The sequence below is a fragment of the Dreissena polymorpha genome, chromosome 12 (assembly GCF_020536995.1).
Source record: "Dreissena polymorpha isolate Duluth1 chromosome 12, UMN_Dpol_1.0, whole genome shotgun sequence".
Taxonomy (NCBI): Eukaryota; Metazoa; Mollusca; class Bivalvia; order Myida; family Dreissenidae; genus Dreissena; species Dreissena polymorpha.
Window position 1 is genome coordinate 62,442,226 of NC_068366.1, and position 17,870 is coordinate 62,460,095.

Genomic DNA, 17,870 nt, shown 5'->3' on the forward strand with positions numbered 1-17,870 from the left:
TCAATTAGTAATAATGCTATTACACATGCAATACAATACCTAAGTACTCAATAAATGTTCACATTTAAACAAAATCATGCTTTTTCAATAAAAATGTATTCATATAATAACTGGGTTTTAGTATACTTCTGAAAAGCGACCATCGACTACTTGTACATGTATTTCCAAAGTCGGAAGTAAACTGCCGAACATTAATTTTAATACAATATCGCCTAAAGTGGATTTTCGTTAAGAAAAGTCTTCCTTAAAACGATTATTACAAAACAAGCGGAAAATGTCGTTCCTGATAAGCCTGTGCAGTCTTTGACGACAATTTACGCATATGAATTAAACCCTCTTTTCGCAGAGCGAGGCTCATTTTTATTTCACAATCGGGCATGTGATACATAACCGAATCCACTGTTAATTGACCCAAAATTGGTGTAATTCGTGCATATTATCAAAGTCAACCAATCCCCACAGTTTTCATTGAGATTTGCGAAGTCAACGGCTTACGGCTTACTGACCCGTATGCACGTACAGCTTTTAAAAACACTGAAATAATGATTGCTCACTTGTAAAATTCATCAAACAAATGGATGTTTTTTGAAATGCCAGAATTATCCGAACTTCATGCAACAACTGTAGTTTAAACACCAGGATTGTGTTCTTTTATCTCTCATGTTTGAGAAACACATTCGAAACTTTATCCATCGCTAGCTAAGTGGCCACAACATTGTGTGACGAGAATCCACTGACAATCACCTCGTAATCAGTTGTCAGTCATGTGGACAGCACTTTGGCGTTCTAGTTCAGGGTCAGTGAACCTTTGACTGAACGACCCACCACGGTAAAAAGGAGGAGCTTGTGCTGGGCCCAGTTGTAGTTGAACATCTTATCTCCGGAGTGGTTCATAACACACCTCCATATAACACAAACGTACCGTTACGTTATTAACAAGTGTATCTTGCAATGTTATCTTGTACATAAATCAACCGAGGCAACATTGAATAAAAATACCAGCAATCACATATTTTAAATATTTCCACACTAAAACAACTTAATACCATCACTATAATAATAAGAGTATTTTATAACTTGTATTGTTATAATGTACATATACAATCTTTATAAATTTAGCATTAAAACTGCATTTTATAAATAACAATAACATGTTTTGAATATATATTTCAAATTAATTTTGTATACGATTATGAGGCAAGATTATGTACACGATTTATTTAGTTCTTTTTAGACAGAACAAATTACCCGGTACATGAAAATAGACACATTTGTCTTAAAAAAACAGTCATTGTTTCAGGCTTTCGATATGTGAAGAGGTTTTCCGCAGAGAAAGGGCAAAATATAGATTAAAGTAGTTCTTATATCAAACAGACAAATAATTTGAAATTGAGGTAGAATCAAAATAAGTAACGGGTAAGTGTTGGTATTTTCTGTATTAAACAACAATTACGCAATTCAATGCTTTTTTCAAATCTCGGTTATTACCGAAATAATCATCCTAAGTATAAAATTATTTCTTAATTATACATATTATGGTCATTAAAAAGATAATGCGTAAGTTTTATAGTATGTTATTTTGTTATCCGCCGTATTTATTGTAACAATTTATTGTAACATTTAATATTGTGTTTAATTGATAACAGTGCACTTCACGATAGCATTGCACTTTTATCAGCTGCTTTTTACAAAATATGTTCACAGTCCGTATGGTAATATAGCAAATTAACACAAAAGTTTAAAAAAGGGGAATATTTCTCACATAATGTGCCCAATTAAGTATATTATTTGCACTCTTGCATGACAGACTAAAACGTTGAACAGTATTTTTTTTATCACAAATAAACATTGAAACCAGACCCGATTCCGTTCTTGTGCATATCATCTCTGAAAAGCCAAAAAACAGCATTTACAGCATAATCTCAAATGGCGATAGGCCATTCTGGCTTCGAAACGACGTTTAGACTTACCTAGCACCTACCTCGACATGCTGCAAGATGGAACGCACTGCGTGTCTAGTCTAGCGATTGCAACAATTTAACTAATCGATGATTAAAACGTTTTTGGTTGTTCATATATATACATTACGAATGACTGATGTTGCTTTGTGCATCACAGTATGTAATAATTTTTAATAACAAAAATACACAAAATACAATACATCCTCGGTAAGGATGCAAAATTAACAGGTCTATAAATCGTCTTTTTGGCCTGAAAAATAGCTTAAACTGGCAAAGTGGCAATAGAAACGTTAAACATATAAATAGGCACGCACATATTGAACGAATGTTTACAGTCTTAAAATTGAATGTGAAGCATTGTTTAATATCATTTCAAAATAATATGCAATAATTTCATTTTTGTCAATATCGATACCATTTATTTCATTTACAATTACTATACGTAATGTGATACAAAGTTTGTAAGGGCATCGCATACATCAATAACCACCAATTTAAGGAATCTTCATTAAGATAGTGTAACACGATTACATTATTTATCCTTTTTAAAAATTCTTTCGGATGCAACATGCAACAATTTTTCTCACATTTACATTTATTGCTTTTATTGTTTTGGGAATGGGTTCGATACTCATTATTGTTTGTTTATTGTAAAACATTTGAAATCGGGACTTATAATATTTGATTTTTTAATAAATTAATTGTAGTGTTTGATCGGTGGATATTGCTTTGTTATTTGATCGTATATTTCAGCACCAATATTTATCCTCCCCAAGGCCATTCGTTTGTAGAACAGATCCTGTAACTTCGTGTATATTGCATTCCAAACAAAAACACCCTGACAGAGATTTTATCAAGATATAGAGATTATATAAAGATATCAAGTGCACACGGCTCCGAAAGTTTTATTAGAGGCAATGCTCGTATCTCTACGGCACATCAAACATGGTACCCATAAAACGGCGGTAAATGGGTGGGAAGTCTGCAAGCATATTTTCACAGGGCTTGGATATGTAAATCAAGATTTGCATATCAGTTTGTTATTTGCAGAAATATTCGAGGGACCTTTCAAAAGTCCAGAATAAGTAAGAAATTGTCAAGCAAATGAATGCGACTGAAACATACGTTCATTAAAATATTTGATAAAAATAATCATAGTTTTTAATCTTTTTTCATGCCTTTTTATCACAAGAATCGAGAATATAAAAAAGAAGTTTTTTTTATCAAGAAATGTCTTAAAAAAAAGATATTCGGCGTTTTTTCCTGAATTTGAAATAAAGTTAGAAAAAATACGTTTTTCAATAATTAAATTTAATACAAAGGTTAAATTGTTTTTTTTCCACTTGTTAGTTGCATATCCACCGCATGATATGTGTGTAATTTAGTGCACGTATATTCAAACCAGACAATAGTGTTCGTAGGTCAAAAATTAATAAATACTGGAGATCGCATTATGTGTCCTCAAATGGCTTATTATAAGTTTATTTTTTCATCATCAAAATGTATGGTATATTAATATTGTATTAACATGCAGTTTTTTTCGACACATTCAAATCACACTTTCAAAGCCGCGTCATGCGAAAATGGTTCTTATGGCGTTTCAACCAGCGAAGCTCAAGCCTAGTCTGCGCAATTGCACAGTCTGGTCAGGAGCTGCACTTTCCGCTATAAAATCACTCAAGGTTTTGTGGTCTCATGAGGTATATCCTGAACAGAGATGCGAAGGCTTTGCTATAGCTACGCTGGCCGCATAAGGAATAAGGCCCATTTACGCATAACGCGGGTCTTAAAAATCGTATTGCTTCTAAGTTTTTGTAAATGGAACATCTAAATTAAAGTCGAACTTTGTTTTTTTAGCAAACTGACACATTTCGGTATAACAATCAGGCTTTCAGGAACGATTTCCAGACGGGTTGACCGAGTATGGCAGCGAAATTTCAACGCGAATTAAAGTTGGGCCAAAATGTGTGTATGTGTCGTATGAACATGCAGAGAGTAGTATGGAATTCCTTACAGTGACCAATGTAACATCCTTCACGTTGTACACAGATGCAGGAATGTAGCCAAAGTTCTTTTTTTTTCTCTCGAATCAGCCAATGAAATATTCGAATATAAACAGTCTGGCCAGCTGGCGTTATGTTTAGGTCATTTAAAGGGAAAAGCTTGGTTCAACAGCTATGCCGAAAAGGAATACACATTTGTTAAACCGTCATAAATTTACGTTACTTCAGGATTTTCCCTCTTCTTACACATTTTTTTTTGTTGGATCGCAGCTGCCGGTAAAAATATGCCAGTCTTCTGTAAGAGCTGAATAGCAAGTAATCTGCGAATATATGTATCATAAGTGTTAATAGCAGCACAAAGTACTGTAATTACTCTATGATTTCGAACACTCTAAGTTTTCGTACACCCCTTTTTTAGCAAAAATAATTATTTTTCGTGAATATTAATTTTCGGACAGACGAGTTTTCGTACATAATTAAGGTCTCTAAGTTTTCGGACAGTATATTTTACAGCGCTATTTTACCAAATTTCGGTCCTGTTTTCGATATCTAATGACACTTCGATCATGGGGTTTTACAACCAGATTAACATCATAAAACATGGCATGTGCATGCCTTAGGGCAACGGACCATTACATTTAAGTTATTGGGTAAATAACCTTGTAAACCGGTATTAAACAATGGTTTCGCCCGATAGCATAAGCTTTATGACAATTACCAGGGGTTGGGCCAATTAACAGTTAAATTATCTACCTCTTCTCAATAAAATAACTGTGACAAATACTAAACGCTTCAAAGTGTGATGCACCCTATTGCAAGTTTTACGAAAAATGGAAGGTGTTAGAAAACAACTATCGGAAATGAACAAACAAAGACTTCATATATATATAATTACAAGTTCATACTAGCGAGTACCGGTACATCACATGCTCATCTTTGAACTCGTTGGTCAAAGTACAACCTTGCAGTAACTTTCTGTCAAATAAATTAAGCATTTAAAATTATTTAAAATGCAGTGCAAAAATATATAACTGTGATTTATACTATACGGCATGGTATTTTACAAGCTCATGCTATTACCGGTAGTCGTTGATACAACTGACGCTATTTTCGGAAACTTCAATTTTCGACTCTAAGTTTATGGACACCTGTATTTTGTGATTATTGTTTGTATCTAGGTTTTCGGACACGATTTTTTAAAATTATTTTTAAGTGTCCGAAAACATAGAGTAATTACGGTAGATAATGAAGCTCTAGATTTTCTTTGTTATGTTGATTGGTATATTCTCAAACGAAGTATGTTGATTTCCGGACAATCGAATTGATGAAAGGCTTAGTTACATGCAACATATTGTAGAGGACCTAAGAAGAGAATTAAAACTGAAGTTGGCTGGGTCTTCTGGATTCGATGCAAAATTCCTCGATAAACATCTTCTCGTTAATAGAAATAGTCGAATGCAATTTCTGATGATATATCAACAACGAACGACCAACAAAATAATTCTATGACACAGTTCAGAGAAGAAGCGATAAAAATAAAAGAACAATTACTGCTGGAAATTAAACACATGAAAGACATTAATAATCAGAAGATATTGTCACAATCGGAGAAAAAAGCACCTGATTTCAGGAAATCTAGTATGAAAGTGAAGTCTTTGATACAGAGTATGAACACATCTTTGGACACATCTTTGGACAATTTCACCTCTCATGTAATTAATTATACAAGTACATTTTAGAATGTTTTCAACACATTTGCTGAGACTCATGAAAATAAATACAATACAAAGACGAAGCGACCTACATCTTGTAAAGATGTAAATAAAAGCAGGATTCATACAATATACCCCGACTTTAAGCCCTCTGGCATCGCTGTATATTGCGAGATCAATGACAACAAGGACTGGCTCGTACTTCAGCGTCGCAAATATGGAACGGTTTTTGAAAGGTCTTGGGACGAATAAAAGGCGGGTTTTGGTGACATGAATGGTGACTTCTGGCTGGGCAACGAGTATATTTACCAACTGACAAAATTTCAATCGCGTCAGTTGATAATAGACATGGAGACATTTGAAGGGAAGAAGGTTTATGCGCTATAAAACGAGTTTGGTGTTTCGTCAGGGGCTGGAAAATATACTTTGAAAGTTGGGGTATGCAGTGGAGATGCTGGTGATTAGTTATCGAATCACAATGGTCATACGTTTTCAACGTACGATGCAGACAATGATGCTCATAGTAGTGCCTGTTGTGCTTGCATTTATCGTCGTGGCTGGTGGTATCATAATGCCTGTGGTAATAATCAGATGAACGGAAAATACTACTACAAGCATGAGATATCAACTGCAAATGGAATATCATGGAGCGGTTTGTCAGGCTTACTGAAATACGTAGAAATGAAAATACACTAAATCGTGGTACTCATAATGTGTATTTTATTGTACTAATACATGTTTAAACACATTTCACTGATAAACCGCAACAGCTGTAGATTTTGATCTAATATGTGTATTGCATGCTAGAATTTGAGCGGTATTTTTGAAACAGCTTTGATTATTTTTTTTGTGTCTTCAATGACGACGTGATAGTACGTTCAATTATAAACAGTGTCACAATATCTCAGATAATGACACTTTGAAAGACATTTTTTATGTCCCCCAGTCTATAGTGGGAGACATATTGTTTTTGCCCTGTCTGTTTATTGGTTTGTTGATTTGTTTGCGTCAAACTTTGACATTGGCCATAACTTTTGCAATATTGAAGAGTGCACATTTTGAGTGGTGAAAGGTCAAGGTCAAGGTCATCCTTCATAGTCAACGGTCAAATATATGGGGGAGGTGGGAACATAGTGTTTATCAAACACATCTTGTTTAAGACTGTTATTACTTTCCTCTTATGTTGGTTGGTGTTAAAATGTTACACCTGTACTTCTCTCCTATCAACAATTTAAAATCGCGCGTTTTGAATAAACCAGGCAAGTGGTGCTAAGGATATCACACCTTGGTGTGTTCGTTTTATGTTTTCAATAAACTGGAGATTTATGGAAATGTTAACACATTAACTAAAGCTTCATGAGTGATAAAGTAATGTTTACGGATAAAAATCATTTTTTAACTACATAAAATATATTATACACTGAACATTGTCTTCATATACATGTATACGTACAATTCTTAGTATAGCATTGTGAATTTCAAAGTATGTGTCATGTCATTAAAATGTTCGGAATATTATTATTGGAAACACTGAATGATTAATATGGTTGATTCATAATAAATGTAACCGCTTGATATTGTTGCTGATGCCTTGATCTAAATCCCCAAAATTCAATGCTTTACCACGAAAGCTTGCGAGCTGGTACATATGTAATCGGGCCATCAATGCCAGACATCTCAATGTCTATTATTGTCGGCCGTTCCTTACGGATTCACTTCTTAAAATTTTTTGAAGCAAGGAAGTAACATACACAACTGTAATAATTAAGTTCTAAACAATATCCGCCATTTTTAACAAAATGCTTTTTGAGTCAGCTGTAATGTATTCGTTAAACGCACAGTTCTTTATCTGTCCTTAACAGTTTGATAATATATCTATCAATTAACTGACATATTATAAATGTATGGTTTGGTTTAATATCGTTCACCCTTAACAAAATTCGCTAACTGACACGAAAATTAAATCTCTGGCAAGTTAAATAAAAAACTAAATCGTTGGTCGGAAAGTATAGTAGGTAACGCGCTGGACTACAATCCACGGAGAGTTCGATTCCATCCACAGCCACATGATTTGTGTGGACATTGACCATGACGTTATTTATACGGCCATTTTCACGCGTATTCTGATTCAAGTAGAGAAGTTGTCAGTTACTGGCATAGGTATATAAAATTTGTACTGGTGCACCAATTAACCTAAAACAAGTGTAACTAGGTTAATTTATCACCGAGATATGATTGAAATACTATTAAAACGGCGCAAAATCCACACAAAGCAAAAACATGCTGTTGAATAATCGTTAATTGACAACTACTGCAACTGCATCTTCTCTATGCTCCAAGCGGGTTAATAAAGATCGCCTTAATGTTTAAATTAAAATGGCGATGTATTGACATGACAAACAGGCATATTTGCTGAAGATTTAAAATGGGTAATTGTGTTTTTAAAGAGCACATTGAAGTGAAAGGCATGTCGAGGCTATTGCCTTTGATTTTAAAACATCAATAGAAGGCAAAAGCGATTTCAATTTAAGATTCACATATTAATTATACATCAAAATGTAATTTTAGTTGGTCCGATTTGTGATTTGATTTTTGTTATCTGTATTTGATAATGCTAGCCGCGCATTAAAGACATATTTATTGGCATATATCATTGATGGATGAAAAATAATGACACATAGATGTAAACGCTTGCCTGATTAAATCTTTGCTAAATTGATCAAACATATAATTCAACTTTCCCAAAATCCTGTATCACTGTGTAAGATACAGTGTAATAACGCATATATATATATATATATATATATATATATATATATATATATATATATATATATATATAAAGCACATTTAATACAGACAGCCTTATAAGTTTTTAAGACAATTGTGTTCAAACTACTATTTGTTAAAATTGCCTTTTACAGTCAAATGCTCAAGAAACATTTGCTGGTCCTCACTACTTTCAGTCAGTTTTTGAAGATGTTTTACGTGAATCAAAACATTGTTTACGACTGCTGCGTTAAAAGCTCGGCATTCCAGCTTTCCAAGTTCAAGTAATTATGCCACCAGAAACACGTTTGGGAGAGTGAGGATTAAAGTCACTCAGTAGATCGGTTGGTAAGCATATAATGATATTAGTTTGAAAAGCGAACGTCCACATTTCTTAATTGATTCAATTGACACTTCCAATAGGTCACGACCATGGATAATATATGTGCAATAAACAATTTTCAAGGGCATATGTGTCCTTAAACTAAGCCATGGACATGAGTGATGGATGCTATGCTTTGTCGGTGACAAAGCGGTTCGCGTGTACGTTTGCGTAATCCTCAGGCGGTTGTTAGTTTGCAATTGGTGTTGATCCTTATATATCAGCTGTATTTAGGTGAATGGGGACTTATTTTAGAAATAGTATAGGCATTTAACCATTTATTTCCAAAGATATAGCATATTTCCAGTAGTTCTTTTAGACCCTTTATGTATAGCGACTACAGAAAAATATCATCAACCTTTGACGACACAACGCTAGGTTGCACAAAATTGTCAAATAAAGAAGGCTTTTAGTTGCGCTTGTGCACTTGTGCAGACCTACGATGTGATTTGCAATCATGCGAGTACGTCCGTTTGTTGTATTTTGAATTTAAATTAAATTGTATTTCAAGAAAACCAGACATATCTGTGATCAAGACAATCTGCATAAATTGTGCAAATGAGGAAAAAACATTCAAATTTGAATATGCTGCCACGACCTGCGACTTGCTTTCTCTACACAAAGAAGGAAAATGAGTACTGGCTATTCTGCTACAAACCATGTTCTGAGCCTAATGTTGTGTAAGTAGTTCCAGAAATACCTATACATTATTCAGTAAAATACTCGTGCTTAATCATGACAACTTAAACCGTTGTTAATAAGCGACAAAATCAACACATAGCCGGAAAATAGTTGTAAATCATACGTGATACGAGAAAATAAGAAACATTAATAATGCATAATTTGTATCGCTTCTTATTCCGTTATCTGACGTTTTCAGAGTAACAATTATGAAATTTAATTGCATGATTTAACTATCTTATATAGTTGATGAATAAAAGTCCATGTCGCGTTTGCATAGCACTTATCTAAGCTACTTATATAAAATATGTAAACAGTCCGACATATATGTAATCAATAACTTCTTTGCACGACATTCTCACAATTTCTTTAGTTTGTAAACAGTCGTGCCTCCGTTCTACTGTATATCATCTCTTTAAAGCCAGATTTTATTATATTATTAGTAACAACAAATGTCGATAGGCCATCCTTGCTTCGAAACAACGATTGCACTTACCGGGCACCGACCTAGAAATGCTGCAAGATGAAATCAAGTGCGTTTCAAGCGAGTGCAACAGCGTGTCTGATCAATGCATAAAATGTTTTGAATGTACATGTATACATATAAAATATGTGCAAGCGATGTTGCTTTTTACAGTACTGTTGGTAATTATTCTTATTACAATACACAATCAATACTAAACATCTTGAGTTAGGGTTCGAAATGAACATGTTAACGTCGGTGCAAAACTTGTAAACTAAACGATGCTGAATTAGAAAGTGTTAATTTGGAAGCAATGGCGATCAATTTTATATACATTATAATAGACATAAAGAAACGGTAAACATTTGATTAGACAGCTGCACCAAACACGGAAAGCAGGACAGATGACCTATGGATGTATACACTCCTGATATTTGAGTATAGGCCGACATATGCCATCACGGACATTCGTCGACCTAGAAAAACAAAAGCAACACATGGATATGACACAAAAGTGCGAAAACAGAAAGTAATAGCATTTTCGTAATATCGCGCCGTCGTGTTGTCGCGTTATCGTCATCACACTGTCTAGTTATCGTCGTCGCACTGTCGCCCTCCGTTGCGCATGCGAATTCTTAGTTTAAAATGCATCGAGAAGATGTGTGTTGTAATTTATTCTACCAAAAGAACAGGAGTCGTATTCTCGTCTCGCTCAAGCAACCATGTTTAGGACGCCCATTGTTAATCGAATACATTAATGTAAGCAATTATATATAAAGCATGTTTTATATTTACATTTTCTTTGATTTAAAGTAGCCTTTAAACTTATCAATGTTAGCACGTTATTCGCAGCATCTCGATATTCGCGGTTCATCTTTCAATGTCGATGTCAGGTCTGGCTAGAGATTTAACCTAGCACAAATTCGCGGTTCATGATTGAATTTCGATGTTAGAGCTGGCACGATATTCGCAACAGCTCGATATTTTCACGTTTTAACTTCTAAGTAAGTTCCGAAATGAAACCTTACTCGATATTCGCGTTCATATTTGAATATTAATCTCAGCAAGCACGATATTCGAAACAGCGGAATTCGATCTTTAATTTTCGATGTCTTTGCCAACTTCCCGAACCTTAATTCATGACAATATCGATACAAAAATCATGTACAGTTACTATACATGATATAATACAAACTTTTAAAGGGCATCGTATATTATTAATTGATAACAATAAATTAACGGAATCTTTATTAAGAAAGTGCAAAACGAGTACAACACGCATTCTTTTTTAAAAAGATCACACAACAAACATCATCGTCAAGAACGTATCAGGGCAACATTCAACACTTCTTTTTTTACATTTACATGTGGTGCATTTTACTATTTTGAGAATGGGTTTGATACACATTAGCTTTGTGTTTGTTGTAAAACGTTTAAAACAAATCAGTTATTTGTTTAATAATTGAAAATAACTAATAACTTTGGTATTTTGATAGTATATTTCAGCATAAATATGTGTCGTGTCCTCCCCGAAGGCCAATCGTGTCTAGGACAGACCCTGAAAATTCGTGTTTATCTATATTTTGCTCCATGGCAATTCGTAATTAGAACAGTAGCTCCTTGATAGAGATATCAAAATATCAATTGTACACGTTTCTGACAGTTTTAATAGAGGCAAATCTCGTATCTCGTATCTCGTATCTCGGCACATCAAACGTAATGCCGATACTTAAGAGAGATATAGGTGAGATAAAATATGAAGTGGCCTTTTCCCACGGTTTGGATTTGTAAAGCAAGGTATGACTTTAATTGATCATATGCCGAAAATTATTTAAGGGACCTTCCAAAAGTCCTGCATTTGCTAAATATTGAAAACAAATAAAAACATGCTGAAACGTAAGTGTATATAAGAATTATTTTATATGGAGGACGTCTATAATCAAAATATGTTGTCGCAATCGGAGGAAAAAGCACCTGCTTTCATGAAATCAAGTATGAAAGTGAAGTCTTTGATACAGAGTATGGACAAATCTTTGAACAATTTCACATCTCATGTAATGAATTATACAGGTACGTTTCAGAATTTTTTCAACACATTTGCTGAGACTCACGAACATAAAGACAAAACAAGGACGAAGCGACCTACATCTCGTAAAGATGTAAATAAAAGCGGGATTCTTACAATAAATCCCGACTTTAAGCCCTCTGGCATTGCTGTATATTGCGTGATCAATGAAAACAAAGACTGGCTCGTAATTCAGCGTCGCATATCATACGGAAAGGTTGAATTTTAACGGTCTTGGGACGAATACAAGGCGGGATTTGGTGATATGAATGGTGACTTCTGGCTGGGTAACGAGTATATCTACGAACTGACAAAATATCAATCGCGTCATGTGCGAATAGACATGGAGACATTTGAAGGGAAGAATGTGTATGCGATGTATAAAGGGTTTGGTGGTTCGTCAGAGGCTGGAAAAATACACCCTGCAGGTTTGTGGATACAGTGGGGATGCTGGTGATCAGTTAGCGTATCACATTGGACAGAAGTTTTCGACGTACGATGCAGACAATGATAATTATAGTGGTGGCAGTTGTTCTTGCAGTTGTGGAAGTGGCTGGTGGTATGATAACTGTTTACAATCTCAGCTGACCGAAAAGTACCACTACAAGAATGATATTGTAAAATATCAAGTGAAAACGGCTCCGAAAGTGTTATTATAGACAATTAAGGTATCTCTACAGAACATCAATAAATTGGCGGTGATGGGTGGGAAGTATGCAAACATATTTTCCCAGGGTTTGGATATGTAATTAAAATATGAATTTTAGTTAGTTATTTGCCGAAATATTCGAGGGACCTTTCAAAAGTCCGGAATAGGTTTTGAAATAGAAAAGCAAACGAAGGAGACTGAAAAATACGTTCATAATTTTTTTTTATAAAATAATAGTCTTTAATTTTGTTTCCATGCATTTTTATTACACGAATCGAGAATATAAAAAAGAAGTGTTTTTTTTAAAGAATAAATGTCTTTTAAACAGATATTCGGCGTATATTCCGACTTTGAAATAAAGTGAGAAAAATTTGTTTAAAAAAAATAAATTGAATACAAAGGTTTTATTGTTGCTGTTTTTCACTCGTTAGTCGCTTATCCACGGCATGAAATGTAAGTTATTTAGTGCACGTATATTCAAACCAGACAATAGTGTTCGTAGGTAAAACATAAATACTTGAGATCGCATCATGTGTCCTCAAATGGCTTATTATGATTTTATTACTTCACCATCAAAATATATGACATACTGTATAAACATGCAGTTTTCTTTTGAAACATTCAAATCACACTTTTAAAGCTGCGTCATGCGAAAATGATTGTTATGGCGTGTCGGACAGCGAAGCAATTGCACAGTCTGGTCAGGACCTCCGCTGTCCGCTATAAAATCCCTTAAGGTTTCGTGGTCTCATGAGGTATATCCTGACCAGTGATGTGATACGCTGGCCGCATAAGGAATAAGGCCAATTTACGCATGCCGCGGGTCTTAAAAATCTCATTGCTTTTTGTAAAAGGTACATCTACATTTAAGTCGAACTGAGTTATTAATAGCAAACTGAAACATATCGGTAGACTATTCAGGCTTATAGGAACGATTTCCAGACGGGTTGACCGAATACGGCAGCAAAATGAATTTTAGCGCGAATTATAACTGGGCCAAAATGTGTGTCTTTGTGTCGTATGAATATGCAGAGAGTAGTCTGGAATTCCTTACAGTGAACAATGTTACATCTTTAACGTTGTTCACAGACGCAGTGATGTAGCCAAAGTTATGTTGTTTTTTCTCTCTCGAATCAGCCGATGAAATATTCGAATGTATTCACTCTGGCCTGCTGGCGTTATGTTAAGGTCATTTAAGGTGAAAAGCTTGGTTTAACAGCTATGCCGGTAAAGAATTCACATTTGTTTAACCGGCAGAAATTCACGTTACTTCAGGAATTTCCCTCTGTTTACACAGTCTTTGTTTTGTTGGATCGGAGCTGTCGGTAAAATTATTTCAGTTTTCTGTAAGCGCTGAATAGCGACTAATCTTCGAATATACGTATCATAAGTGTAAATAGCAGCATAAAGTAAATAATGAAGCTCTCGGTTTTCTTTGTTATGTGGATTGGTATATTCTCTAAAGATGTATCTTGTTTTCCCGGCAATCGAATTGAGGAAAGGCTTAGTTACGTACAACATATTGTAGAGGACTTAAGAAGAGAACTTAAAACTGAAGTTGACTACAGACTAGGGGATATCGCAACTTTGTATGCCAAATTGGCAGGGTCTTCTGGACTAAATGCGAAATTTCTCGATGGACATCTTCTCGGTCATAAAAATAGTCGAATGCGTTTTTCTGATGATTTATCAACAACGAACGACCAACTAAATAATTCTATGACACAGTTCAGAGAAGAAGCGGTAAAAATAAAAGAACAATTACTGTTGGAAATAAAGCACATGGAGGACATTTATAATCAAAAGATATTGTCACAATCGGAGGAAAAAGCACCTGACTTCAGGAAATCAAGTATGAAAATGAAGTCTTTGATACAGAGTATGAACACATCTTTGGACAATTTCACATCTTATGTAATGAATTATACAAGTGAGTTTCAGAATATTTTCAACACATTGGCTGAGACTCATGGAAATAAAGACAATACAAGGGCGAAGCGGCCTACATCTTGTAAAGATGTAAATGAAAGCGGGATTCATACAATATATCCAGACTTTAATCCCTCAGGCATAGCTGTATATTGCGAGATCAATGAAAACAAGGACTGGCTCGTAATTCAGCGTCGCAAATACGGAACGGTTGATTTTCAAAGGTCTTGGGACGAATACAAGGCAGGATTTGGTGATATGAATGGTGACTTCTGGCTGGGTAACGAGTATATGTACCAACTAACTAAATTTCAATCGCGTCAGTTGCGCATAGACATGCAGACATTTGAAGGGAAGAAGGTTTGTGCGATGTATAGCGAGTTTGGTGTTTCGTCAGAGGCTGGCAAATATACCCTGAAGGTTGGAGGATACAGTGGAGATGCTGGTGATAAGTTAGCGTATCACAATGGACAGAAGTTTTCAACGTACGATGCACACAATGATGGTAGTAGTGGTGGCTGTTGTGCTTGCAGTAATGGCTGGTGGTATAATAACTGTTATCATTCTCGGTTGAACGGAAAATACTACTACAAGCATGAGATATCAACTTCAGATGGAATATATTGGGACGGTTTGTCGGTCGCACTGAAATACGTAGAAATGAAAATACACTAAATCGTGGTACTCATAATGTGTTTTTTTGTTGTATTAATACATGTTTAAAAACATTTCATTGATTAACTGCAACAGCTGTAGATTTTGATCTAACATGTGTATTGCATGCTAGACTTTGAACGTTTTCTTGACAAAGCTTTTATTATGTGTGTTGTGCCTTCAATGACGAGGTGATAGTATGTTCAATAATGTCACAATATCTCAGATGACTAAAACTACATGTACATGAGTGATAAAGTAATGTTTATGTACTTGATCATTTTATAACTGTATAAAATATATTATACACTGAATATTGTCTTCATATATACGTACAATTCTTATTATAACATTGGGAATTTCATAGTATGTGTCATGTCATTGAAATGTTCGGAATATTATTATTGGAAACACTGAATGATTATTATAGTTGATACATAATAAATGTAACGTCTTGGTATTGTTGCTGTTGCACTGATCCAAAGCCCCGAAATTCACTGTTTAACCAAGAAAGCTTGCGAGCAAACACATATGAAATCGGACCATCATTTCCAGACATCTTAATGTCTGTTATTGTCTTCCGTTCCTTAAGGATGGTCACTTCAGAAGATTGTATGCAGCAAGGAACAAACAAACACAGCTTTAATACTCAAGTTCTAAACAATATCCGCCATTTTTATATTTTTAAGTGAACTGTCATCTATTCGTTAAACAGACATTCCTTTATTTTTGATTAACAGTTTGATAATATATATATCAATTAACTGCAATATTATGAAAGAAATGGTTTGGTTTAAGAAAGGGCAGCCTTAACAAAATTTGCTTACTGAAACGAATGTTAAATCTGTGCAAGTAAAATAACATCCACGGCCACATGATTTGTGTGGACATTGCTCATGACGTTATTTATACGGCGATTTTCACCCTTTTTCAGATTGAAGTAGGGGAGTTGTCAGTTACTTGCATAGGTATATGAACTTAGTACTGGTAAACCAGATAACCTATGAAAAGTGTAACTTGGTTAATTGACCGGCGAGATATGACTGAAAGACTGTTTAAACGGCTTTGAAATGCGAGAAAATGTCTTATATATATAGTATACATTATATATCGTTCACAAAGCCTAAAAGCTTAGGATAATGTAATACTTGTTGCAGTCATTAAAGAACGTTTTAAAATTATGTGGTCATTAAATATTAACCTCTTCGATGTGACATTCTAACTAAAACATGTTGTATTTCATTCCGTTTTAAATCGATCTTTATTCAAAATGATGTATGTTTTGTATTTAATTGAAATGAATGCCGTTATTGCATATGTATGAATGATGTTATTGCATATGTATGTTTATGACGAAGAGCTGTATATATGCTTAGGTCAAAATAAACTATTATGTTCTGTTCTGTTTTAAACGGTGAAATATCCACACAAAAAACAATGTTCATTGAATTATCGTCAATTGACAACTTCTGCAACTGCAACTTCTCCATGCGCCAAGTGGGTTAATTGCGATCGCCTCAATGTTGAAATTAAATGGCGTTTAATTTATGTATTGACATGACGAACATATTGCTGAAGATTTAAAATGGGTAATTGTGTTTTTAACGTACATATTAAACTGAAAGGCATGTCGAGGCTATTGCCTTTGATTTTAGCACATCAGTAGAAGACAAAAGCGATTTCAATATAAGATTCACATATTAATTATACTTCAAAATTTAGTTTTAGTTGGTCCGATTTGTTATTTGATTTTCGTTATCTGCACTTGATAATGCTAGCTGTGCAATAAAGACATATTTATTTTTATATATCATTGATGGATGTAATATAATGGCACATAAATGTAAACGCCTGATTAAACATTTGTTAAATTGATAAAACTTATCATTCTAATTTATAATTCAAACTTATAACATTCCCAAAATCCTGTATCACTGTGTAAGATACAGTGTAATAACGCATATATGTAGGATCTGGCACGAGTTGTCATATAATACCATATCTTATTAAACGATTTCAGGAATTTTGTTAGAAAGCGAGCCTTTGGCGAACTAACTAGCGAATTTCCTGGACAAGTTTAATATATGATATGACAACGAGTGTGAGATCTTTTTTATCACATGCTTGTAAATGAGTAAATTAAAAAAATATTAACGCAAACATAATGATAAATCCCGAATAAATGTTTACATTTCGTGACGTCATTTGACGTTGCAACGTCATTTCAGCAAAATAACAAAATGCGATTGGTCAATAAACGAAAACTAAGCCAATGAAAACGCTTAAAAAGTATATTACACCTGTGTTAGATAAGAATATAAGTAATGGTTATATTACATGGGAAACAGGGTATGGCATGTGATATACATAAATATATATATATATATATATATATATATATATATATATATATATATATATATATATATATATATATATATATATATATATATATATATAAAGCACATTAACTACAGACGGCCTTATAACTTTTTAAGACCATTGTGTTCATACTACTATGCATGCCATAGACGGATTGTATAAAACTTGACTTTTACAGACAAATGCTCAAGAAAAATGTGCTGGTTCTCACTACTTTTAG

The 17,870-nt window shown here is 34.2% G+C and overlaps 2 protein-coding genes across 7 annotated transcripts in view; one reads left to right on the plus strand and one right to left on the minus strand.

The window, feature by feature from the left end:
- The window catches only part of LOC127853285 (ryncolin-1-like), a 50,037-nt gene extending 33,369 nt beyond the window's left edge, over positions 1-16,668 (plus strand). The window contains exon 2 of the mRNA XM_052387667.1: positions 14,839-16,668. Coding sequence (XP_052243627.1) covers positions 14,839-15,289 — 451 coding nt within the window. The 3' untranslated portion in view covers positions 15,290-16,668. The remainder of the gene's footprint in view (positions 1-14,838) is intronic.
- Positions 1-17,870, minus strand: part of LOC127853276 (cholinesterase 2-like) — a 310,270-nt gene that overhangs the window by 272,010 nt on the left and 20,390 nt on the right. The gene's annotated exons all lie outside the window — the stretch shown is intronic.